This window comes from Oxyura jamaicensis, chromosome Z, assembly GCF_011077185.1.
Source record: "Oxyura jamaicensis isolate SHBP4307 breed ruddy duck chromosome Z, BPBGC_Ojam_1.0, whole genome shotgun sequence".
Taxonomy (NCBI): domain Eukaryota; kingdom Metazoa; phylum Chordata; class Aves; order Anseriformes; family Anatidae; genus Oxyura; species Oxyura jamaicensis.
In genome coordinates, this window is record NC_048926.1 from 70225579 (window position 1) to 70253232 (window position 27654).

General features: G+C 38.1%; 1 protein-coding gene across 13 annotated transcripts in view; it reads left to right on the top strand.

The window, feature by feature from the left end:
* LINGO2 (leucine rich repeat and Ig domain containing 2) overlaps nt 1–27654 on the top strand; it is a 673216-nt gene that overhangs the window by 552989 nt on the left and 92573 nt on the right. For 10 of the 13 annotated variants that reach the window (XM_035309316.1, XM_035309319.1, XM_035309317.1 and 7 more), the window contains one exon: nt 17028–27495. The exons of 2 other annotated variants lie outside the window; for them this stretch is intronic. In XM_035309316.1, the coding sequence (XP_035165207.1) occupies nt 17064–18884 (1821 nt within the window). In that variant the 5' untranslated portion in view covers nt 17028–17063 and the 3' untranslated portion in view covers nt 18885–27495. Of the gene's footprint in view, nt 1–9928; nt 9940–17027; nt 27496–27654 lie in introns of those variants that run through there. One more of the 13 variants, XM_035309323.1, reaches the window with a different exon arrangement.

A 27654-nucleotide genomic window follows, 5' to 3' on the forward strand; every position in this document is an offset into this window, starting at 1 on the left:
TTCTCTCTTTTTCTATCCATATGGCAGTAAAGAGGGAGAAATGCTCAACCAGAACATATTCTTTCAGTCCCAGAAGAGAGAGAGGGGAATAAGCAGCATTTGCAGCTCTTTTCCCATCTTTATATCTGTGGCATAAGCCAGAAGGTTTGGGCCATCTTTTTTCCCTTCCAGTGACAAGGGCTGGTCACTCACTCCCGACGGTACACTTATTTGAGTGATAAGCAGATAGCGGCACTCTTTGCATCTACCTAAAATCCCCGTTGATGTGGTGTAGAATTCAGTAAAATGTTGATCAAACTCCAAGTTGCACTCACTTAACATCTGCTTGATGCTAACTTCATCTTATAAATTCTTGTTCATGAGATCTTCACAGTCAGCAGTTACACATTGGTATTTGAATGTAATTACCATCCAGAATATGAGAGAAATCAGTTAGTCTGAGCATTTCTTAAAGGAAAACATATCAAAGGATGTCAAGTATCAATAAAAATAAGCTTAACCAAAGTTAGAGTAGTGTTTAAAAGTAAAGAACCTCCCTCTTTATTGAGTGTAGAAATACATCAATCAACAGAACCAATGAAAATTTACCAGCACAATTTCCTTTCACTAAAACAGCAAGGCAGATATTGACCAACTGTCTCAATTGCCTTGCAGTTCAGCTTTTCAAGCATTGAATTTCCTCACTGTGAATGGAACAGGCAGCCAAGTGACTTTTGTTTAAAATGTGTTTGTGCTAAAAAGAAAATGGAGATACTAGTATGCAAGAACAAACTATGCTCACAGATTTGTGGGTACATACAATGCATTTTCTTCATTGATGGCAAAAACTAAATTTTAATCCATGAGAAGTTGAGTCAAAACTTCACAGGAGAAACAACATCATTTGATTTACGCTCACACGTGTATATTTGTACATGTCTCTGTTGTTTTTGGGTGGAAGACTAGATTTCTGAGTCATTTAAGCATGGTGCTTATCTAACTCTAAATACTTCACCTGCCCATCTGCCTTTCCTTAGAAGTAAATTGAAAATATGCTTGACAAGTGAGTTATTTTTGTTTCCAAGTTCTCAGAAGATTACTTGAACATTATGAACATATACACATTCAAGTAATCTGTATGAAAATAAGTCCTCTTCCTTTCTGATGACTTAGACCTTAATTAAGGCTTGTAAGGACCACTAATCCTATAGACCCCAAAATATTGTAAGAAGGAAGCATGACTGGAACACAACAGTCTGCTGGATGCTCAGCTACACTACCTAAAGGCTTCAGAGTTGGCTTATGATCCTTTTTGTAATTTATTTGTAGTCCGTGTAACCTGCACATTGGAGTTAAATTGCCCTCCCTAAATAAAAATATTTCATTTATTTTTATTTTTAATTAAACATTCCACAGAGTGACTAACTTCCTTCTATTACCAGTTCTTGGTTTTATACAATAGTTGTCTTAATTTCTGGGGGGAGCTCTTTCTTCATCAAGACCTGAAAGCAGAATGCAGAATAAGGCATTCTGAATCACTGATTCAAAAAATAGATATAATGCTCATTATTAACTCTGTGTTATTCTCTGTCAGACATTTGCAGATAATTAAAGAGTGCAGCTTTCTTTACCCAAGTGATTGTCAGTGCTCCCAAACACTGAAAAGGAGACTTGGGCAGGAGGGTTTTGAATCACAGAACTGAGATTTAGCTTGTGTCATTCTCATCTATCAGTTCTCTACAGAAGAGGCCTTTATTTTATACAAGAATGGATAGCACAGCAATTACTTACTGTGTACTCTCTGCCATATATACCATTACCAGTTACCAGCTTGTCCCACATTGCAACCACATAATCAATGCCACCTCAGTAATTAGACTCTCCCTGCAAATCACAAATCTAGCAAGAAGTAATACTAAAGTTTTACCAAAAAAAATAATAATAATAATAAAATCCATCCTTATCCTTTAAAAAAAAAAAAAAAAAAACTTTTAAAACTTTTTATATGTCTTTGCTGCTACATTTTAGAGCTCACTGGTTCCCAAATTCAATGTCTTGAAATTATGTTTGCACAAGTGGGCTTGGCTTCTCTAAGTTGAATCCAGTTGCTTATCTTTAAGAGTAAAATCCAGTGGCTCAAAGTTTTTCAGAAATTATATTATCACCATACTAAGTACTTTTATGCATTTAGAGAATTTCTTTTTTCCTGTCTCCTTTTTTTTTTTTTTTTTTTTCTAACAGAAAGGGTTTGGTTTAAATGAACCTCAGAAAACTAAAACTTTCTATTACAAAGGAAAAAATAAAAACACCAGCCTGTTCTGGGAAGGTGAGAGAAACTAAGAAAGAATCACCTATTGAGCAAACAGTTGTCCTTCACCTGACTAACTTAATGAATAAGAGTCCTTCCATCAGATTCAGTAGTTTATCTGCTTTTATCTGCAAGGTACTTACCTTGTGATATTGCTGTCTCTGAGAGCACAGAAACCTGTGTGGAAATGAAAAGACTTTTTATTTGAACTCTGTTTATATAATTAAAAATGAAGGAAAATCAGTGTCATAATATGAGATATTCACTGCTAGTAAAATATATAAATACATATATATATATATACATATATGTGTTTTCAAAAAAAAAAAAATCTCTCTTTATCATCCTTTATCAACTGAGAATGTCCCATCCTTCTACAAGGAGACTGTAACGGGTACAGCAAGGCTGCAGAAAAGCTTAGGAAAAGCTTTAGGAAAAGTAATTACTAATTTACTAATTGCTTTTTAGCAAAAGCAATTAGTAAAATTTTAGTATTTGGTATATATCTGATACATTCTACACAAGCATACAGCCTCTGTAAAAATTACTTGCTTGCAGAAATTAACTGGAATTTGGTTCACAGCTTTTCTGCTTTCAGTAATCCTGCTGGCAAACTGCTTTGGCTGTGATGGGAACAGGATTCTTTTCATCCTCTTGCCTAACAGATTTAGCTGGGAGTGATGCTGGTCTATAAGACCAAATGCTCCAGTGCATGTCTGAGTGAACCATCCTTAAATATATATACATATATGTAATTTTAGCAAGTCATACTTAATATGCAGCAGTGGGTCTGCTGTATGACAACAGCACAGCACACCAGAAGGAGGTCTTTTATCCATGACTGCATGAGAACCGTATAGAGGTTGTGGGTGGCTGCCAGTGCGCCCAGAAGCGCAGGCATCTCAAGAGTTGTGAGTGCAAGCCATAAATCCCCTCTTTGCAGTACTGAAGAAGTATGAAGTACTGAGGAATTATGCATGTAAGGCATACAATACCTCCATGCCTTACAGTGCAAACTCCTGCTGTCTGACCCCTCCAAGACAGAGAAGGCACAAATAGTACATGTGTTTGCAGCAGGGAAGAGAAGAGTTGAAACAAGGCCTTCTGAAGCATCAGGCTGTAACCAGCTCTTTGGTCAGTCACCTTTTCAAGTAATAAAACATATCAAAGATGTAAGCCCTCACATCCTGACAAAGGTTGGTTAAGTAATTACACATTTACTGATGTTACCCATGGAAACTTGGTTTGACAGTACTGGAATTCTGCGCTCAGCATTCAGAGCAGTCATAGTGAAATCATAATGTTATGACTAATGTTAGGTCAAATTTTAGACTATTAATGTTAGGTCTTATGATTTTAGGAAACAGAGGTGTTCTTCATGAATTATCAGGTCTGATGGTCAGTTGTCACAGGAGGTGGGTGATGTCCTTTCGGCATATCCTCTAGGTGTCTCGTCTTAAGCTGAAGTATCCAGCTCTCCTCTCATGGGATGTGATAGACCTAAAGTCACACACACACAAAGAAAAAGAGGAGTTTGAATTTAATGTCTAAAGCCACCACTTGTTGGGAAGCCTGCACAGTTTGATACCATGTTTATTTATATCCTAAATACATTACATATATGGGGGAAAGAGTATGAAAATTTCCACATTTTTGAAATCACTGCTTCCCAGGTGTTGAACTGAGCTCAGAGAGTGTTACACCAAAGAGGAATACACAGACTTTAATGCAATGGGTCTGAATTGGTTATCCTTTTAATACTTCACTGATTAATTGTTACTATACTAAACAGGTAATGTTCTGTCTGTTTTGAAAGAGACTAAAAAGTGAGATTTGGGCCATTGCTGTATCATTCTTGTCCTCAACCAATTTTGAATATAATTACTTAGAAGCAAGAAGTTTTGATAACCCTTAGGAAAGGAGAAAAATGGTAAATCACTTTTATTTTCACATAGCTAGCAAAAATAATATTGTCAAGACACTGGACACCTTGTACTGCTTCATATCATCTGCTGAGGTATGGTCTTGATTTCCTTTAAATTTATACCTTAGTTCTGTGCATCTGCAACTACAAGCAATATGAAAACAGAAAGTCATTGTTCCTTCCCCTCAAAAAAAAAAAAAAAAAAAGTGTGAATAGTCTGAATTTTGCACATCACCTGGTCTTTTTCTTTCCTACAGCAGAAAAATTAGAGAGATTGTCTTGAGAGTCCACCAGGTGTTTACTTCTGACTCTTATTCCCATACCAGCTGCTTCAGCATGAAACAGAGGAGTGGTCATTGCTACTTTTTTTTTTTTTTTCCTCCCTTGCTTTCATTTAAGAAACTAGTGAAATCACTGAGACAGACTACCACAATGTTTTTGATATAGTTGGAAGCAGGCTCAGGAAATCAACAGGAAAAGCAGAAGGCTTTGAACAAAATCATCATATGGAAGATAGGGAGTTGTTCTTGTATTTCTCTCATACACAATAACAAGGATTATTGCTTTACAGAGGATTTTCTGTGCTATGAAATTTGTAAAAGATGTTGAATTGAAATCTGGCCACACAACAACAAAAAAAATGGATGCACTGGAGAAATCAGAGCAGTCCAGTTGCTCCTATAAGAGCATCATTCTTCTGGACTCTTAAACAAAAAAGCTAAATTTGGCCGAGATGCAACTGTGAGAAACAGAGTGAGTTTAATATCTTGAATAATCTTGTGTGTGTCCCTAAACACCACCAGCAAATCATGGATCTACAGAGTTTTGTGAGGACTCCAAGTTCAGACAGTGAAAATATTCTTCTGAGGCTTATGGCTCCTCCTTACAAAGTACATGACAACAGTTAGAGGTCATGAATGCAAATATGGCATATGTAAAAGTATGAATCACTTCTTAAGATACACTATACTGATGTACTTTGTTGGGGGGAGCGGTGTGTCATGAAAAATACTACCACAGATCCACAGATACCCATTTTGCAGTAGCCCCTTATGAGTGAAATTGTTTTTTTTGTTTTGTTTTGTTTTTTCAGGTTTTATTGTTTTTGTCAGTTAGTCATCCCACTTGCCAATCCTGACCAATTTCATACCATATGGAAATTTAACTATTGGTAATTCCAGTGAGATTTATGGCAATGTGTATCAAAGTTTCTCTACACTATTGATCAATGGAATTCAGTCTGTTTGAATAGTGGATATCACCATTTTACTGTGTGTTTCAAGACTAAACTCTTATCTGACTACCTTTGGCAACCTCACTAAAGCTACCCAAAGACACCTTTAAATACCTAGATGTATTTTATCTGACCAGACCTCTCAGTCAAGCAAAGCATAAGACACTTAGAGTTTGAATCCCCATGACAGACTTACTGAGCTACATGTTAGTGCCTTTGAATGAGTGATACAATTACAATAATAATTAGCCCAACTTGGGGAACTGGACAAAAAGAAACTTTCATTTGCTACTGATGTCATCCATGCACGTACGCATTTAAATAAACGTTGTTTCTGATGATCATTCTTGAATTCAAGATCATTCTAGTGATGTTTGTCGTTGGACAGGTAATAAAGATTAAGACTGTGTTGAATTTTCCAAATCAAATGAATTATAACTTACTGACAAGGAATTTGGGGAAGTCGTGTTGCATATTTCAGAGCCATGGGAAACTGCCAGCATCCATTGCTTCATGGATATCCTTTCATCTTAAGACTCAGAGCATAAACTTCACCTCAGGGCACAAGTGAAATGAATGCCTCTCCTAGTGTGCCTCAGTCACTACACAGATTTTGCATTTATGGTAGCATCTGCTCAGAAATGACACACATGTGCAAGGCATCTTCCACTGGAGGAGATGCAGAAAGGTCTCCAGTAAACAGCCTTGGTGGTGTCCTTCCTGATCATGTACCCTCCTTGTCTGCAGCCCCCACCCCGCTCCAGTGACCAGCGATGAGAAACACTGAAAATATGTAATGCTTTTGAGAGTGAACCAATTGCCATTCGTCACTTCTCTTTTTTCAGTTTGTCAGGCAACTCTTTGGCATATGTTACATTTCAGAGCTAGATACCAATTGAAAGACTGAAATATTATGGGCAGCCCTCATCAAGATGTACATCAATGCTTACATTCAGCTCTTGAATAAGTGAATTTCAGTAGATAGCAGGGGTGCTGCCTTCAGTCTTAAGATCCCAAATGATAGTGTCATTGGAGTTTCTCACAATTGTCTTTGATATTAATGAGTTTTTAATTAGGAATAAAACTGAGATATCATTATGTATAGATGAATCCATGCAGACTCAAGCATTCGTGGTTTTTTTTTGGCTTGTTTGTTTGTTTGTTATTTTTTAAATTAGGCCATATGAAAGTGTTCCAGCAAGAGAAAACTGGTTTAGCATTAATTTTATTTAGGACAAGGACAAGTGTGTTATTCTGGGAGAGTATTATTATAGATGGTATAAACAGCCCTCTCCTTTAAAGACTTTAAAGCAAATATGCATTTTTTATGTGTTCTAGTATGTGTGAATGTTATGTTTTTAATGAATTCAACTGTTGCAGTAATTGCCTTAAATTTGTTTAAGCAATTGTTTTTTTAAAAAAAGAAAAAATCATTGGAAAACAGTTCTTCAACAGAAACTATGATACCTCTGCAACAGGCCAGGCTCAAGTCAAAAGACTTGATTATGACTCTGACCTAAGTAAAAAAATCTGAGTACAAAATATCAGCAATTTTGCGTCTTCCACATTCTCTCGGTTTCTTCTCTTTGGCTGACAATTTTCTTTTGTTCTTAAGTTTATGCATTATGATCAACTCTATTTTGAGCAGGAGTTTTGTACAGCTTTCCCTGGGGTATCTTTCTTGCCTGAGCCAGTAAGTGGCTACAGTTGGGTCTATCACACAACTTCTTCCTGCAGAGCCTGTCAGTGCTGGCCAGTGAGCTGAATGAAATACATCCCTTCTCTCTTTTGTTCCAGTCCTTGAGTGCTGGCCACAATTTTTTGCTGTAATAGTCACTCTGAATCCAACAACATTGTATCAGCAGAGATCTGGCTTGCACTTTGGGGGCTTCCAACAAGGACTAAGGAATATGTTTATTCTCTTGTATTTTTAATGTACCAAACATAATACTGTAGCTGCTGTATTGTCTCTCCAGACTAACTACTCCCACAGTCTACAAACAGCATCTGATGGCTCAGGAGCTTCCTTCCATGCTGTGCTCTGAAGGCCTTGCATATGACAGTATGAAGACAGTCCCCAGCAAATATTCTCCTTGTTTTGACTGATAGGGTTTCTGTGCAAGATATAAACAGAACAGCTGCTAACACGCTTATCCAGGTGGAAAAAAAAAAAAAAAAAAAATGCACAGCTGATGAATTTCATTTTTCCTTGTTTTAACCAGATAAACTCTACTGTAATTATGTATTATTACAGCTTCACTAAGTGAATCCTGTCTCCTCACCAACACTACATGTGCAGTAACCACATTTTAATTTCTCAGCACAAAAGAAAATGTATTAGTTCCAATCTCTTCAGATTTCCTGTTCAATTTTTAGCCAGTTTCAAATAGCTGGAGCTGTAAAATTTAAAATGCATACCTCCACCTAGAACCTTAAACAGACAGAGATCAGTGCCCTCATAAAACCGATTTGCTTTTCCAGGTGTACTTTTTTGCCCTATCCAGTATTTACGTACAGCTGCTGGTGAAAAAGTTGTCACATATCATCATTATACAGATGGCACTTTAATCTGTTTGCCTCTCCTAACAGCCAGTAAGGTCACCTACCTCTCTTGCCATGTGTGGATAAAGTCATCACAGCAACAAAGATCTTTGGGTGTTAAACCCAACAAAAAAAGAATGATGCTAATGGGCAGCTTGAAAAATGTATTAATATAGCTTTCTCACATTGCAAAAGGTGCAGACAGCACTTCACCAGAACAGCTCGTTTCTTCTGGCAGCCACAGAGATCTTTGGACTTTGAAGTGCAGGTATTTGAAGGAAACATCCATTTGTAACAGGTGACGTCAAGATCCTTTTTTTATGATGTCCTAGATCCTACTAGAGATGCTTGTGGCTTCCTAAATGGATTACTGAAGCAGGATTCAATTATAATTGAATGTACTTGCCCTAGAAACACTGCAGCTGGCACACGTTAAAGCAGGATTCCTCTTATCTTTTCAGTGGCTTTCCATCACCAAAATTTTCACTTGTGGAAGTTCTGAAGCAGCTGGATGTCAGAACTAAAATTTCTGAAGGAATTCCATCTTTTTTCAACAGAAGAGATTCCATCTAGACAACAGGGACATCAGCTTTATTGCTGTGCCATACACTTTACTACTGTACAGTTTTAAAATAAAGCTTATGTATTTCAAGATGAAGAAAGATAGCTTTTTAATGTAGAACTGCTGTTAACAAGAGCTTCCTTCTCTTTAGTCAATGCAGTTACTCTTCCTACTGACTCAGTTTTGAGTTAATTTATTTAGACTGCATTAATTAGTATATATATGAAAAGCAAGCTTAGCACTTTCTCATTCTCTTGCTCAGTGTTCTGCTTACAGCAGCAGAGCTTTCTAAAGTTTACCTGCCTGGATACATTGTGAAACACAGCAAGGTCCGTTCTGAAATTATGAGCTTTATCTTGCAAGAGATTTTTACTATTTTGACTGCTGAGTTCCCAAAAAGTAACAGCTGTGGCTCTTTCCTTCTTGTCATATTCTCACCCCTTCTATACTGTCATAAATCTGCCTTTCTTCCCCCATGATAAGTCATTCACAGTAAACGAATCATTAAAATTTTCCACGAATCATCAGTGAAACACAGCTTGATGGATTCTTGCTTAGTATCACTCTGGGTTAAAGCAGCTTAATAAAAATGTTAACTATTTTAATATAATGTCTATCATCTTGAAGTCAGCCATCATACAGCAGACTACCATATAAAGATACTTAACACAAAGTCCAGGTACATTAAGTTTCACTGCATCAGTTGGGTGCTCTTTTGGTATTAAGTGGCCCCAACAAAACATAAGCTATTGAGGATCTCTGTCTCTCTGAAAGATAGAGTCTGTGTCTTTCCACATAATTGCATTATCACATTTAGGTGTATCAACATATCTGTAGTCATGGTAACTGCACTAGTCTTGTCTTTGCCATTGAATATTTACCTCTAATTGACATCACTTTTCACCAGTAGAATCGGGATACAAGTTACCAGAGATGACAGGACAATTTGGCAGGAGTAATTCTGAAGAACTTAGCCATTCAAAATCTTGTTTCTGAATTAGGAAGAGTACATGGTAGAAAACATGTGCGATTCAGAGCAATTCATGTTTTTTTTTAACCAAGGTTTTTTTTTCCAGAAACCTTTTAAATGCAAATATTTGTGATCCTTACAAACTATTTAATTGTGTGAATAGAATAGTATTGTTACCTTTCCCTGAATGCTTGACTGAATGATGCAAGCATCATTAACCTAGGCCAAAAAAAAATCTGAATTTTACTTTTTTACAGCTCTTCACATAATTTTTCATATAATACCTTTCATAAACCTTTTGACCTTCAACCTACCAATGGTGTCTGAGGGAATGTCTTCTGTATTCTATTCCTGCAAATACCTCCACTTTTTTTTTCCCAATATTTATGCATGAAGTGTCTCCTGTGAGATAATTCTTAAGGTTTATCTTTTCCTTTAAATTTCTTCTCAAGATTCATTTTCTCTGTGACAAATGCAAGAAATTGGTGTATTGATCTTAAAAACATTGAATTAGAAACAGAAGGTATACATGTGGCTTCATTTTTTTTGCTTAATTTCAGAAAACCTGGAATTGTAAGGCAACTTGGCATATTGGGTTAACATGGCAAGGGCCTGGTAGCAGGGGGGCTGCAGGGGTGACCTCTGTGAGCAGAGCCCAGCAGCTTCCCCATGTCAAATCATGTATTTTTAGTTTGCTTTCAGTTTCTTACTGCTCTAGTCTGCTAGTGATAGGTAATAAATTCTACTAATCTACTTATGCTGAGTTTGTTTTGCTTGTTATGCTAAATGGTGGGTGATGTCACTGTCCTTATTTCAACCCTTGAACCCTTTCCATCACATTTTCAACCCTTTTCCTTTGAGGAGGGGGCGTGAGAAAGTGCTTGTGATGGAGTTTAGCTGCCCAGCAGGTTAAAATTACTGCACTTGCACAATCAAATGAATTTTGAATCAAGTGATTTTCTTACCTTCTGTTGTTTGGCAGTTATTTCTTTTGCTTTGATTCAAACAATAATATAAGCATTTGGAGTAAAACCTCTGCCCACTTGTCTAGCTTTATAAAACATGGTAAAATGATTTTAATCAGTCTTACAACGATACTTCTGGATAAGCACTTCAAAATTTTCTTCTGATTGTAATTTTCTATTTTTTTTTTCCATTTCTGTATATCATATTTTACAATGGAATAGTGGCCTGGGTCTGAGTCCTGAAAGTATAACCAGGGCACAGTTGGAAACAATACCAATTCTTCTGAAAACAAATGCAACATGACTCTGTCCTCTGAGTTGGTCTTAGTCCAAGAAGCTTTTCCTGAAAAGTTAGTGGTGGAGAATGATTGCAGGACTGCAGAACAATTGAATCAAGTCTTTGTTTCAAATTCAAGTGAATTGGCAGCCTCGTATGGTTTTGTTTTCTTGTTGTTCACAGTTCTTTCCAATCTAGTAATTATTGGAATGCAAATAACAGCTACTTCATGCTTGCATTTTATTTAAAAACTGGTATGTTTCAGAGATCAATGAAGGAATGGAGGGCAGAATCTCTGCAGAAGTAAAAAGGGTTTGATTGAAGAGGCAAGGAAATTTATATACCATACTTGCGCTGTTTCTGAGATACTCTAGTGGAAAGAAAAATATGCTTTCTTTGGAGAGCATATAAGAAGGCTTGACATGGCCTGTAATAGAGCTTGAGATCAAAACACAAAGCTTAGGTGTTTTCCTGGCACAAGACCTGGTGAGGCAAACCCTTTGCTATACATTCAATCTTACTTTGGAAGACCCTATGACAGGAATGTCAAAATTGCAGGAAATGCCACAGTCAGGATTTCAGTCCTCCCTGTAGCATTGTCTCTTTCTAAAAGAACATTCCTTAATGCCTAGTATTTTCATGTTTCTCTTCTGTCATCCTTTGAACCATCTTGGTTCATCTCTGCCATCCTCCCAGCCTGTTCTCACTCATCCCCAGCACAACTTCCTACCATCGCCTCCTTGTTGTAGTCCAGCAGCAAGGACTCACCCCCCTTCTCTCCACACTTACCTGGAAAGCTCTTGTCCAGCATCACAGGGGAGAACAGGAAAGCTAGATCAGCTGGTCTTACGAAATAATCATTTATGATGGCTGCTACAAGTCTAGGTTGTGAGAAAACAACCTTCCCAACCAACACTGAACTGGGTGAAAGTTTGCAGGACATAGGTAAAATCTTCAGTAGCAGCTTTAGTTGCTCATATTCAGTATCTGTCTACTGAGCACACACAAGCAAAGGTATTTTGTTGCAAAGGTTTGAGCGAAGGTTTTGTTGGCTTATCACTTGCTGATGGTGACATGAATGGCAAAGACAGGACCTTTCATACTCCTCAGGATCTGTTACATGCTCCGAAACACAGGAATGCTAAAATTCAGCAACAAGGTAGGAAATAAACAATCTTATACAGGAAGAACAATGTACTGTCTCTGAACCAAGGCTCATAAAAAAACCTGTCTTGATGCCTTATGACTTTAGCAATGGCCAGGATATGATTTAAAAACATTTAAAATAGGGACTTTGCCTGGTTCTCAGGATTAGCTGTTAAAGCTTAGGTGTGTGAGTATGAGTCAGATACCTGCTATGCAAAACTTCATCTTAGAAGGTTTGTTTAATAGAGTTATGTTTTCAAAAGGGAATCATAGAAGAGAAAGTATTAAGCGACAATAACGTCATGCAGAATTATCAACTTTGATATTATCCAGTGGATTTTTTAACTGGAAAGGCTGAGAGATTGGGAGGGAAAAAGGGATATCAAAACTACCAAGTCAGAGCATCAGATATGAGACTAATGACAGAAACAAATCTGGATCTCATGTCTTCTGGCTAAAGCCTGGTCCTTCACAGTACCATAGTATCACACAGGACAAGGAACAGAGCCTGGTCAGATGCACTGAAGCTTTTAGCTCTAAAGGCTTGAAAATGAGACTGAGGGAGAGGCAGAAGTAATACAGAAGCACATACAGAAGTAATACAGAAGCACATTTTCATGGCTTGTCACATTTCTGTTTATGTCATTCAGATTTGCACAGCATTCTGAGGCAGCAACAGTTTGCTTTTTATTTATTTTTCATTATACTTCTTCAATTCAAAAGCTATGGGGTACTGATACATACTGATTTTTGTATAGCATTTATGAGTAAGTTCAAAGCTGCAGAACAATGATTTGTATTTCAAAGCAGTAGGGATGGCAATTTGGGGTGAACTCACACAGAGCTATTAACTAATAACTTCTATGAGCTTTCTGAATTGCATAGCTCAACTTTGATTGAGGTCTTGTGTTGAAAAAGAGTACCAGCCAACAATAACTTGACTCTTGACATGGGACTTAAGAAACAGAGACAGAGAAAGGCAAAAAAGGGCAGAGTTATTTTTTAACTTTCAGAGAATAATATAATCATTAAGGTTGGAAAAGACCTCCAAGATCATCTGGTCCAACCATCCCCCTAGTACCAATGTCACCCACTAAACCGTGTCCCTAAGCAACATGTCCAACCTTTCCTTGAACACCCCCAGGGATGGTGACACCACCACCTCCACCTCCCTGGAAAACCCATTCCAATGCCTGACTGTTCTTTCTGAGAAGAAATTTATCCTAATTTCCAACTTTAATTAATTAAAAGTTCTCATTTGTATTCAAGCATATAAATCCTGCTGGTTCCTAATTTTTTATTATTTTATTAGTTTTTTGGTGCTAACAGGTTATCATTATCATCTTAGAGAAGTACTCCATAGTGTGAGGCATAGTGTAATTACAGAGCAAAAATATGATCATTTTATCTTACATATAGGTATGTATGTACATTGGTATATATGTACTTTACTTTCTCGTATGCAGCAAAATGAATAAAAGTTTTACAGAAAGATGCAAAAGAAAGATAGTGAAGTAAACCTGCAGATGTTTACAGCCTAGACTGGCAAAGGATAAAGTATGTATGCACAAGTTGTTTAAGCAGGAATGAAAAATGCCATATTGATCAAAGGCACTGATATTTCAGTCCTGTGTCAATGAAGTTGGCAATTAATTAGCATCCCACAAGTCTAAAGTAATGTGGGTTATCATTAAAAGTATTGTGAGCCAAAAAATAAATAAAAAAATAAAAATCATCTTGCAGTGAAAAGGATTATTTAATGGTCCCATTCTGTTTAGGTTCTTAAACAGCAGCATTGCTGTTTAATAATGAATGTATAATAGCAAGCAGTGGTGATCAAACTGACACAAAATATACACTAGGGATGAAGATGTATGCTTTCAAGATGTTCTCACACTGATGGCCCAAGGGAGGCTCTGTTACTGATATTAACAGACATGTCCTGAAAGTAACACTTCACATTCATTAAATTCAGAATGGATCATACACAGTTCACTGTAAGTTTCTTCCAGCATTCACCTTGTTTTGCAAACAGTCAGAAATCTTGAAGTTGCCCATACTTCCTGTGCTAGACCTTTTTACCTTTTGTTTGTTATCTGTATAAGCAAAAAAAGCAGTTCAAAGTTCAATATGTAGTCACAGATATGATTAGCAGGAAGTGTGGTAGTATCATCTGTGTCAATGAAAATTGAAATAATCCATTTAATTTATGTTTTCTTTAACCTATATTTGTTGATATCAGTTATCTTTGTTCACCTGTCTTGTGACTAAGTATAACTTAATATTTTTCCTTATTTATGTGTAATTTACTCCAGCTTAAATCTCAGTTCTGAATCTTCCTTTCCTGCAAATGCATGCACACACATGCATACACCATTACAGCTAAATGCATATCCATCCCTATCTGTGTGCATACGTTCTTGCAGAAGATAACTATTAATGTTTGACATACTATTAATGTTTGACGTACTGTTTATTAACACTACCTTTCTTTATTTCAGCAACAGTCAAAAAAAATATTTTATCATCTTTCATACCATCTACCTACTTCACAGTCTTCAGAAGTTTTAGTTACCAGGTGGCTTGGATAGCTGCAAAAGCATTTCATATTTTTGCCATTTAGAATGAACAGTCCAGGGGTGCTTGTCTTCCACTGAACCTGTTTACTTTGTGTTTCATGTATTAGGGGAATAAGATAGGAAATGAATTCCCTGTATGCAGAAGTATTGGTATGAAAGTGCTAACAGAGCTCTGAAGGTAGTGATCAGAGCACCCAAAAGCCTCTTTGATCTGAATTCACTGCAAACACCTAGCTTACAGACCCCTATAGATTTCCAGTTTTAACTTTGTGTCTAATGAAGTGAAGTTTATCTCTGAAAAGCTGGACATAACTAGCAATAGTTACTTGCAAGAGTACAATGTAAGGGGGTAACTAAATGAATCTTAGCAGTTTGTCCTTCTAGGACAAAGCTGAAATGTGCATTTATAAGAAGTATAATAAAGAAGAGTCTTCATCTAGGTCTCCAGACTACACCACAAAGCCAGCATGCAATTTGCCTCTGCATAAAAGTGTCAGAGCAGAAAGAAGAAGCCATGTCAGTCAAGAGCAAGATTCTTCCACAGAGTTAAGAAAGCAGTGTTATGTGCATTATTTATTTGTGGTTAGTCAAACATAACTTACATGCAGCTCTAAGAGAATTTATTGCCCACCCATTTAAGCTTATAATAGTCAAAGCACAACAGCTATCTATTACTGAGTTACAAAAATGCTAATGCTTACAATTCAGACCATGGGGTTTCTGCTGAGTATCGTTAATGATACAATAAGATAAACAGAGCCAAATATATGTTCTTCTTCATGACTGTTAAATCCCTACCCGATTGTCCATGATCTGAGAAGGACAACCCTCCACTATCAGGCAGGGATTACTTGCTGAGTTACCACACCCTAAGGTCTTTGCCAGGAGAGTATAGTGTTGTTGCAGCACAGTTAGTGGTGGCTCTTTCTTCTTCCATTTTCTGAGGTACACTCAGAAATCTGTGTATGTTTCAAACACTTTATTTGCTAACTTAACTGTCTGGTTGGATCATAAATTTACTTATACCATGTTTGCTGAAATCTATGAATCATTCTCTATGTATGGGGAGCATTTCTTTTAGGATCTAATCTACATGGTTGCACACAGCTGAGCAAAATTTGACTGAAATTTAAGTTGAAAACATCTTAAGCACTAGTCAGATTGTCAAGGCTCAAGGCCACAGGTCAGGCAATGAATTGGGTAATTTTGTCAGTATGCATATGTCCAGCTGGACACCAGTCATCTGTCCAGACCTGAGGAGGAAGTTACAGGCAGACGTTATGTAAACAATTTGACATAAACTAAAACCAACCACAAATTAACCAAGGCTTTATAAGGCCTGAGGCACCTTGCAAAGTTTGTCAATGTTATGAAGCCAGGGTCTCAGTCCTACCACTTGGCCTTACCAAGTTGAGTGGGCAACAGGGCTGAGGGATTTTCTTGCTTGCAGTGCACCTTATTCTGCAAGTGTATCATACATTGTGCCGGTGTTGCTTTTTTCTTCTTCTTCTTCTTTTGAAATAAGCTATTGAGTGTCTCTGTTTAGTAGATATCCTTAAAAAGTTTCTTACCTTTGACACCTGTAAAGTATAGCATTTCGTGAAGGTTAGTTAATTTAATAGGGGCTGTTTTGTCTTCTACTATCCTCAGTTTTAACCTGAAGGCAGGAATAAATAATCTCTTACATTGGAAGTGTGACTTCCAAACAACCTGTTGTGCTTCTTTGGACAATGTGCTGCTTAAATACTACAAGCTCATCTCACCTTGTTTTTCTTTCCAAAGCTAATTTACATGCCTTGGAAGTACAAAGACATATTCTATAAATCCTTTTCAGGTGTTTGGTTCTAAAAATCACATACAGTTTCTCTGTGCTGTAAAAGCAAAGAATCAATCTGTTCTTAATACAAATTCTAATCAGAGGTGCAGTGGTTCTTTCTCATATGAGCCATTGTGTATGTGCGTATGTGAACAAGCTCCATCTATTTATAACTGCATGCAATAAATGTTAAAAGGAATCTTTTCATTGTCAAGGTGCTATTTTTCTTGAAGATAATACATCATTAAGGTTTGCTTTAAAACACTGATGTGAACAGGAAAGGCAAAAGCCTAGATTTATGTCACCTCATGGAGGCCTGGTGCTGTAAACACATCAGTAGTGTGATTAGCCCTATTTACAGAGTGCATGGTGTTTATCTCTGCATTAGTTATAGCAAGCTTGTGGAGACCCACTGAGAGTTAGAAGAAAAAAAGAAAAAAAAAAGAAAAAGAAAAAACGAACATCTTTTACTGTTTTCAGTGGGAAAAGCTGTTTTGTCTCCTCTGATGTCTGGTTGGAAAATGTTAGATAAACAGGTCCTTTGACAAGCCCAATGTTAGTGAAGAAAAATTTGCTTTTTGTTGCTGTTGCTGTTCACAATAGGGTTTCTTATTTTATTTCAAATGAAAACACATGTGCCTGCTTTGAAATGGCACTTAAAATTTGTCAGAGTTCTCCTTTTGCTGCAATCTTAACTTGTTCCCTTTCCCATCCTCACCCCTACAGGCCCGTGACAGAGGGTGAGACCAAATCAGTGGAGTCATGCTTCACACAGCTGTATCTTGCTGGCAGCCGTTCCTAGGTCTGGCTCTGCTGCTAGTCTTCATGGGTCCCACCATAGGCTGCCCAGCCCGCTGTGAATGCTCAGCCCAGAACAAGTCCGTCAGCTGTCACCGGAGGCGCCTGATGGCCATTCCAGAGGGCATTCCCATTGAGACCAAAATCTTGGACCTTAGTAAGAACCGACTGAAGAGCGTCAACCCTGAGGAGTTCACGTCATACCCCTTGCTGGAGGAGATCGACCTCAGCGACAATATAGTCGCCAATGTGGAGCCTGGAGCCTTCAACAATCTCTTCAACTTGCGCTCCCTGAGGCTGAAAGGAAACCGTCTGAAGCTGGTTCCCCTTGGGGTGTTCACTGGGTTGTCAAACTTAACAAAACTTGATATAAGTGAAAACAAGATTGTCATTTTGCTGGACTACATGTTCCAAGATCTACATAATCTAAAGTCCCTGGAGGTTGGGGACAATGATTTGGTCTATATATCACACAGGGCCTTCAGTGGACTGCTTAGCCTGGAGCAGCTCACCCTGGAGAGATGCAACCTCACAGCTGTACCAACAGAAGCTCTTTCCCACCTCCACAACCTCATCAGTCTGCATCTGAAACAGCTCAACATCAACGCTTTGCCTGCATATGCCTTCAAAAGATTGTTTCGCCTGAAAGACCTGGAGATAGATTCCTGGCCCCTCCTGGACATGCTGCCTGCCAACAGCCTGTATGGTCTCAACCTTACTTCTCTCTCCATCACTAACACCAACCTGTCTGCAGTACCTTACTCTGCTTTTAAACATCTGGTTTACCTGACACATCTAAACCTCTCCTACAACCCTATCAGCACCATTGAAGCAGGCATGCTCTCCGATTTGGTACGCCTGCAGGAGCTCCATATGGTGGGGGCCCAGTTACGTACCATTGAACCACATGCTTTCCAAGGGCTCCGATTCTTACGTGTGCTTAATGTGTCCCAAAACCTGCTAGAAACCCTAGAAGAGAATGTATTTCATTCCCCCAAAGCCCTTGAGATCCTCTGCATTAACAATAATCCTCTAGCCTGTGACTGCCGCCTCCTTTGGATTTTACAGAGGCAACCCACTTTGCAGTTTGGAGGCCAGACACCAATGTGTGCTGGCCCAGACAGCGTCAAGGAGAGGTCATTCAAGGACTTTCACAGCACAGCTCTCTCCTTTTACTTCACCTGTAAGAAGCCCAAGATACAAGACAAGAAGCTGCAATACCTGGTAGTGGAGGAAGGGCAGACAGTGCAGCTAATGTGCAATGCTGATGGGGATCCACAGCCCACCATATCATGGGTTACCCCACGTCGGAGGCTGATCACAACTAAATCAAATGGAAGAGCCACTGTTCTGGGAGACGGCACACTGGAGATTCGATTTGCTCAAGACCAGGACACTGGGATATACATTTGTATTGCAAGTAACGCAGCTGGGAACGATACCTATTCGGCCTCCCTTACGGTGAAGGGGTTTACTTCAGACCGTTTCCTTTATGCCAACAGGACCCCTATGTATATGACAGACTCCAACGACACCAGTTCCAATGGAACTAATGCGAACACTTTCTCTCTGGACCTTAAGACAATATTGGTGTCCACAGCTATGGGCTGCTTCACATTCCTCGGAGTGGTTTTATTTTGTTTCCTACTTCTTTTTGTGTGGAGCAGAGGGAAAGGCAAACACAAAACCAGCATTGACCTTGAATATGTCCCTCGCAAAAACAATGGTGCTGTAGTTGAAGGGGAGGTTGCTGGACCGCGAAGGTTCAACATGAAAATGATTTGATGGTGTTCTGCTAGCAGTGCTTTTTCTGTGGCATTATAACCAATTAAACCAGCCTGACATGTGGAATTGCTGGGCAGAAGCAGCTTAATGCAGCTGTCACTGTATCAAAAGGTTATGTGGAAATTGAAAGACTATTTGTGGTTGTACAGCAGAGCCTCCAGACCTTGAGGCAAATATGTCAGGGCCTTTCATAGAACTGGTAAATTGTACTAACTGTTTGCATTGCAAATATTGGCATTCTGGGGATATCAGCAATGAACCGTTGGCTCATGCTCATGGACAATTGTTCAACATTTTCTACCACTACAAAAAGAAAAAGAAAAAGGAAAAAAAAAAAAAAGCCTACAGTGTAGGATTTACATACTTAAAGAAAAAGACACATTTGTCTAAAGCATACTCTACAGTGAAATTTGTATCTATAGATCTCATTTGGTAAAGAGCCTTGCATCATACCTTCTAGTTGGTTCAACACCACAAAAATTGGTAGTTTTGTTTTGTTGTTGTTGTTGTTGTTTTTTAATATACATCTATACTGTGTACATTTTAAAGCAATACAAATGAGAGGTTGTGCTTTTAGATATCCACCAATACTGACCCAAGTGTGATGTCACCCTCCTTTTAACGATCATCTAACCCAAATTAGACTCTTGTAGTTACCAATTAGAAACAACATAAAATATTTTTCTCCTCATGTAGAAGGCCAGAGATGAATAGTTGAGAGCAAAAATGCTCAGCTCTGTTGATCTTCTCTTCATATAAATATAAGGCATGTGCCTAGTTTTGATACAGAATGGAATATTTTTTATATCTGTGATATCACACTGGACCAGTTTACTGTAATGTAGCCCTGGATCACACCCAGGGAAGGCAACCCACTAGATATTGCTGGCATAGAAGAGTTGAGTTCTACCTTGATGAGAGGAAGCTGTTTTTGTTAGCCTTGATTTTAATTTCTAAGCTATTGTTAAAATGTTAATGTGTATGGGGCAAAATGAAAGAAAGTAATACATTCTGCATACTCCTTGGGAAATATGGTAATCTTACTATTTGCAGGAGTGAATTAAAACATACAAAAGCTTTGCTGCTAGGAATGAACTCTTCTCCAATGCTAGTAAACTAGGGTTGTCCATGCATAATATGGGGATTATAATACTAAAATAATGTTTAAAACATGATAGCCTCAAAAAGGCTAACATACTGCCAGATATAACGAACCTCTAGCCACTGTCATTCTCATCTTGTATATTTGTAGATAACATAAACGAAAAGCTAATTTCCAAGAACAGATTACTTAGCTATTCTTGATGCCATTTTAATAAATATGTGGTTATGTTTCTTTCAGGGGCAGTATATTAGAACAAGAGGTGCAAGTTTTTCCAGGTTTTAGAAAGATTTTTAAATGGGGAGAAGATGAAAGTGGAATGTTAGTTCAGTACAAGGTTGTTTTTTTTTTTTTCTTTGTTTTATGCCTCTAAACAAATACTCAAAAGGCTCAGAACTGAAGATTTATTCTTTATTGTTGATTCCTATGTTCTTAATTTGAAACTGTCAGCAAAGGGAAGATACTGAGTTGTTCAGCGACCTCTCAATTTTCTAGCAATTATGAGCCTTATGTTTGTTGTTAAGTGGTTAATAACAAATACGATTTATAAATAATTGGAATTTACCAGAGTAAGGATAATAATGACTATGTATGTGTATAGCCAAAAAGGATATGAAAATGTTGTAAGACAGAACATTCAGATTAATGTGATTTAAGAGCCTGCGTCCAATCTTAAAATTTCAGCACTCTGAAACCAAAGTCAGGTTGGCCTGTAATGGGATGCTGGTGCTTCTAAAAACTATTATCCACATTTTTTGGCAGAGGTTTTCTAAGCAGGTTAAAAATCTTCCACTGCTACCAAGGGAAATGTGCCAGAAGTTTTACAATCCAGCTGTGCTCCCCAGGTATATCCCTAATATAGCTGTATGACCCAGGGCCAAGGCAGTTTTGAGAATCTCTGTTCTTAGTGGCTGATCTGTGGTTGCATCACTGCTCCATTTTAGGTCACCCAATAGAGAAGGATGCGAGGGTTGTTAGAATTTTCTTCACTTTAGCTGGCTTTAAGTTGAGCTTCATTTTGTTGCTTTCTTTTTTTGTGTGTGTTCTGAACTAGACAGCTGAAGATTTATGGAGATGCTTGAGATTAATCCTCTTTGTTCTATGAAAGTTTGTAAAACGTTAACAAGATTGAACAACCCCTGACTAAACACTAACACCAGGGAAATTGTTTTTGCTGATAAAATAACCACCGCACTGAAGCCCAAACTCTACTGTACCTTAATGTGGGCAGTTAAAGAAACAAATGGGGATAAAACAAAGTGTTTCTGAACTGCCCATTAAAGACATTTGCATGTGCCTTTCCCTTGTAATTGTTATTTTTCAATTAGTAATCTATTACCCCTGCAGTCATTTCATGTTAAATGTTAAAATCAATGTTAAAAGCAAAAATTCTCCCAAAGTTTAGACAATTGCAGCAGATTGCTTCATATTAATGGTCAAAATAATAATTAAAAAAAAAAAAATCTTAAAAAAATCTAGCAAAAATGTGCTTTTAGGATTAATTATGAATGGCTGAAGTCCCCTCTTTCCTTAGAATGGTTCTAAAAAGTGATTGCATTGTTAGTGTACTGCAGGGATTTCTGAGCAGTAATGTGCTTAGTTACCTAAGTGAAATGTGTCCTGGTGATGAAAATTACTGCTTGCTTTTGCAGAGCACCACCTTACAGAGCTGTCAGCATTGTGTGTATTGCCCTGAGTTCAGTCAGTATTCAGTTTTTAAGAATCAGTGTTTGCTCCCTGCCTCTAGCTATGTTCTACTTTTTGCAGCCTACTTATTTCACCGTGGACTTGGCAAGGCATATGGCATCTCTTAACAGAAATAAGGAGAGCAAGACTCAGAGGCAGGCTTTTATCTTGATCCCCACAGTCTTGCTCCCCAGATGTGTATTCCTGGGTCACACACTAACTGCAGGGTAAATAGGAGTGCAGTGCTGGGGTCAGCCCTAGACAACCACCATTTGGGCAGTTTTTTGTTGGTTGGTTGTTTTTTTTTAAGAATAAAGGGACTGTAGCTAACTGCATGCCTACTCTGCCTCTTATGTGTTCCCAGTCTCTTCTCCATCTGTTCTGGAGATCAAGGAAACTGCAATTTATTGCAAGGAAGCTGGAGCATATCAGAGGAAAAGAAATGGGGCTACGATGTGACATCTGCCGCACGTGGCTCCCCTGTCATTTATTCAGATGCAGGTGGACAGTGCATACCTGCCATTACATGAGGGAACAAAGGGGTTTTCTCTGCTTTTGACTTGTACATTGGCTACTCCCTCATGCTGGCACAAGGACAAGCCTGGCCTTTCCTGCTGGTCAGCAAAAGCCTCTGTGGAGCAGCAGTAGTTCTGCAGAAAGGGAGAAAAGAGGGAAGGCCGAAACCAGCAGAGCCACTTGAGAAAGCAGGTACACCGTTACCTTTGTCAACAGTTCTTATAAGTTCTGTGCTAACATAACGTAAGTTCCTGCAAATATATTTTGAAGTCCACTTATGCAGACCGATGCTTCGTTCTCTTCCTCTTTGATAATGAATGTATCCTTATCCTTCCCGAGAGTGAGTTAAAGAGGACACTGCAAGCAATGTCTTAAAAAAGAGTTTGCAATGATAAAAGGGTGATGATGAATAACCAGCACCCCATCTCAGCCATATGTATAGATTTGGGGCTGCTTTTCTCTTTTTTCCTTCTTCCTTTCTTGTTAACTTCGGAATATTCTTCTCAGAAAGGCTTAGTTTATGATATCACCTCCATTAGATTCAGACTGGGAAGGCTGCTTTTGCTTTCTGCTCCCCACTCCTTCACCATTCATATGCACTGCCAGTGTCAACAGGGTCAACAGCTCCACACGCAACAGAAATCAGACAGGAGACACGGAGACCCTGGAGAACTGTTGATGTGACCTGAGGTCAATAGGCATTTATTTAAGTAAACACTCTTTAATTAGGACAATCCCAAAGCTGATGTCATTCATACTGCCAATTCAATATTTCCTTTATTTACATGAATGGTATGGTTGTTTGTTTTTTTCCTCATTCCTTGCAGCATGATATTGCATCACCTATGATGGTAATAATGACATCATAAAGGAAAGTAAGAAAGCCAAATTGTGCACTCAGCACCACAAATTGTAGTTGAGGTATATGAGACACAGTGAGAAGTCAGCATTACTACAAAGTCATAACTAACTCTTGTGATTGATGAAGAAAGTGGTAGAGATGAAATTTGGAATGTAGGCCATGTTGCAAATGAAATACATCAACGATATGTAGAAACACGCTTTCATACACCATGCCTACACATCTGCTTTAGACATTACTCTTAACCTTAAAAAAAAAAAAAAAAAAAAAAAAAAAACTTCAAGATGCAGGAATGCCAGAAACCCACATTTAAGACTTAGAAAGCTGAAAGATTGGTTGAAAATCCAGTAGAGCAATGAGCTTCTGGCTGCCCAGCACCACCCATAGCTTTTAGCAAAGAGAGCTAAGAAACTGCAGACAGTCATTTTTGTCACATATGCCGCACCATCCTGTGAAAAAGGGGTTCATAATGAAAGGGCCAATCCTTACGCATTTTTCTTCAGAAAGGGAAATATTTGTGTAAATAAGTGACTGTTCCACCTCCTTCCCCAGCCATAAAACACACAGCAAGAAGTGAGAAAGGGGAGGCCTATTCTGGCATGGTTGTGTAATTACTGTTTTCCGCCGAGTGATCCCAGTTTACCTGGGACTAGCATGATGACTGTGCTCTGTCCATTCCCATCCTTTCAGTTCACAATGCGGCTTGACATGGAGTTGCAGGGAAAAGAATACATGGACAAGCTGTCCCTCCTCCCTCAGCTGTAGCTCTGTTCTTCTCAAATACAAGAACCAACATAGCAGTATCGTCGGAGTCCGCTGCAGCTGATCTGTAGGTTTGCCATAAAACCGTGTATGGGCTAGCACTGGATACATGCTTTCTGACCTGGTTTCAGTGTCCCAGGTGTCTTCCCTTTGCGCTGAAAAGACATAGTAGAGAACTAAGGAAAGAAGAACTAAAAACTATTACATACGGTAATTTAAACGTTAATTGTCCCTGGAGGAGTTAAAGGAACATCTTTGGAAGAGACAAAAGGCCTGATTGCTGTTGCATCACTGAACAATGAAGGAGATTTTTCAAGTTAGCTGAGCAGTTTGGGTACCCTATTCCTATCACCTGTAATGAGAATTATAAACTCTATTTTCATTGGCAACATAGAAAAATCACAGCTAGCTTGTTCAGTGATACATGCTACCTTTCTTTGTTTTCTAGCTCTGCCCTTCTCCCTTCTCAGTTGCAAATGACAGTAATCCCAAATGAAGATCTTTGGATTCAGTTTAGTTTCACTGTATGCTCCCCTGGTTTTTGGAATCTACATCTCAAAATATGATCTTAAATCCTCTTCAAACCAAAAACAATTAAAAAAAATAAAAAAAAAATAAAAGGAAGAACTATAAGTAAGCCTCCTCCTGCTAACAAAATAAACAAGCATCTGTGAAGTTCTTCTTATTGCTACTGAGACAGATACAAGGCAAAAGCAATCTGCAGGTTGAATGTTTCTTTTTTTCCTTTCTTCTTCTTTTTCACTAGAAGCGGGTGGTTGGATATAAGGCCAGCTGAAAATATAATTCTTTACATATAGCCTCAGCAGAATGAGAAAAGAGCTGGCATAGTCAAGAAAATTGTTATTTTAACTTAAGGATACTTTATCCTTCATATTCAAACAGCTCATAGAAGAGTATAAAAGAGCAGACTTTTACCTCATAACTTGATTATTCTTATTTATTCAAACTGGCACCAAAATTATCATGAAGCAGAAGTGTTGGAACAAAAGACTAAAAACAGATTTTCTACTCTAGTGAGTCAGTATAAATCAGGAAAAAACCCCTTGACACCCATTCTGTTGCTCCTTGGTTAAACTAGAAATTTGATATAGGAATATAGTTTTTTTTTTCTTTCTACTAAGGGGCTCTAGTGGAAAATAAGCAGAAGTTATGTTTTAATTATTTCTCACCTTGTGGCATACCTTCTATTCCAGATTGCTTTAATATTTGTCTGTTAACTGAGCTGGAGAATTTTAAAATACAGATTCTGGGAAGAAAAGAAAACAGGCAAAAGCAAAAGAAAGTCTGCCAATCTGTGGTATTTGCAAGTCAACAACACTATCTCCTCATATATAATCCAAGAATAACGAGTTGAAATTTCAAGGCAGCTGTGAAGACGGCTGTCAACATGTACACGTTAATAATTTTGATTTTCCAGAAAACAAAAGGTTATTGCTTCTGAAATAATTCATTTATGCCGCTTTGATACCTAAAAACAAATGTCACTTTGTCCTCCTAACACTGGGCACTGTATCAATAGGTAGGAAATGATAACACTGATCTAGTGAGCTTACAGCCTTATAGTAGGAAGTTGGTTTATGGGCAAGTACATATGATAGCAAGTCTCTCATTCTTTGGGGAGGGAATGCCATAGTTCATAACTATTAGAGTATCGTCACAATTACTGAAATCTATTTGCAAGCACATGTAGTTCATATGTATATGTTTATGTGTGGGGAAAAAAAAAAAAAAAAAAAAAAAGTTATATTTGTTTTGTTCTTTTTCTTACTTCAAGTATTAAATGTATATTGTTTTTAAAAGGTGACAAGGTTAACCAGAAAAAAAATGTGTTGTAATTTATTTTAATATATATGATCATGATTATGGATGGGAAATGAACTAGCACTGCTGTTATGATTCATGAAGCACATGACAAGTCAGGTTTGTCCATAAGTCTGCTTCATGTTTGAGCAAAATATGGTAATATCAATGAAAAAAAAAAAAAAAAAAAAAAAAAAAAAGTTGTTTGTCAAGACAGTTGTCCTGAATGTCATTTTAAAATTTACTTTAGGGCTTATGTCATAATGTGTATCATACTTAACCAAAATGAAACCCAAATAAATAATTCCGTGGAGTGGCAACATTTACTGGGAGAAGTGAAGAAAACTTACACTGCTTCCCTTAATGCAACTGGTCACTTTTTTTCAAGGGGTAGAGAGGAAACTAAGCTGAGAAAAATACAGTTTTCTCAGCACCAGTCCCAACATCCTTAGTGTCAAGTCTTCACAACAGGTAATGCACTCAGACCAGTCATTCCTGAACTGAAAATATAAGCCATTACAACCGGGAAGAGAATACTCCAGGTATTTTTCTTGTGCTGACCTTCACTCCTCCGTCACGGCATGGAGCCATCAGAAACAGAGAAAAACCCAGGTCGTATTCAGACATGCTTTGGGATTTATTCTCCAGGCAAAGTATCAGACAGCTTGTTCCTTCACCTTCACTAGCACAGCACGTGCAGATAATTGGTGGGGTACTGGTCAGCCTAATGTCAGAAGGAAAAAGTCTGCCACATTCCAGTACCCTGGAGACAAATTTCACCAAGTGTCTATCACTTATTTTATGAAGGCAATCAATACTGAATATCTAATTCTGAAACATGTTTTCTGAGGAAAACACCAGTATTCAAACCTCTCTGTAACCGCACCACAGAAAATAAGTAGTGAAAGACAGAAGCTGAGTTTGAAAGCTATTCCCAGCCTGAAGCCTGCCATGACCCACCAAATCCATGGCAGGGATCAGCTTTGAAGGACATGGGCCATAACTGGCCTGTGCTACTGATGCTACTCTCATTCACAGCTGGTTGCTTTTACCAACAGAGGATTTTGCTTATGTTTTCTAGGATAATCTGAAATAAGATTTATCAATCGTGAATCCATTATCCTCTAAGCCAGGGTCTTGTTCACTAGGAGGGGGAAACAGAGTTGATTTTGCTACCTCAAGAAAGGAAGATGCAGACTGAAATCCTGCTGGATTGTTAGGAGCAGAGACAGGCAGAAACTGAATGTGAGCTCTCCCAAACCTCTTGCAATCTGTTGTATCCTTTTGCATTTGACACCCTCAAAAGATTTTGGCTGACTTGCACACTGCACTGTACCGCAGTAGACTATCAAATGTCAATTGTCAAAATTCTGTGGGAAAAACTTGGATCATGTTAAGGATCTGCTTGATTTCATGTTATTTTTCTTCAGTCTGATCATCTGATTTACAGTCTGCAGTGTGCTGCAGTAGAGCCTTCAATATGACATGAAAAAACAACCATCACACACTACTACTGCATTGAGAACACTGAGTTTGAAAAGGACAGACAATGATGGTTCCTGGAAGGGTTCTTCTACACTAAGCTTTACACTTCCTTTATGCAATTCAGGTTCACTTGTGGATTACCTGATACTATCTCAAGAGGGGGGAACTTGTTCCTATAACAGGGTTTAATACACAGTTTCCAGTTCTTACAGTAAAGAAAACATGAGTCTTTCCCATGATAACCAGGTTAAAAAAAAAGAAAAAAAAAAACTGTCACATCAGGCAATTGGCAAAAAATTCATTGAAATCAACCCCATTCAAGCTGGGGTCTGAAGAGAAAGATTTGTGCTCCCGTTATATCTATTACTTTCAGAAGAAAAAAAATAGTATCTGTAGTTAATTCATAACACACAAACACGTCTTCAGGTTTTCAAAAGCATCCAAAATTCTCTAGACAACAGTTGTTTTCATAAATTTCAGAGAATATTTATACTTTTACAGATCTACTCATCTCACAGTACCAAGGTAATCTTTAA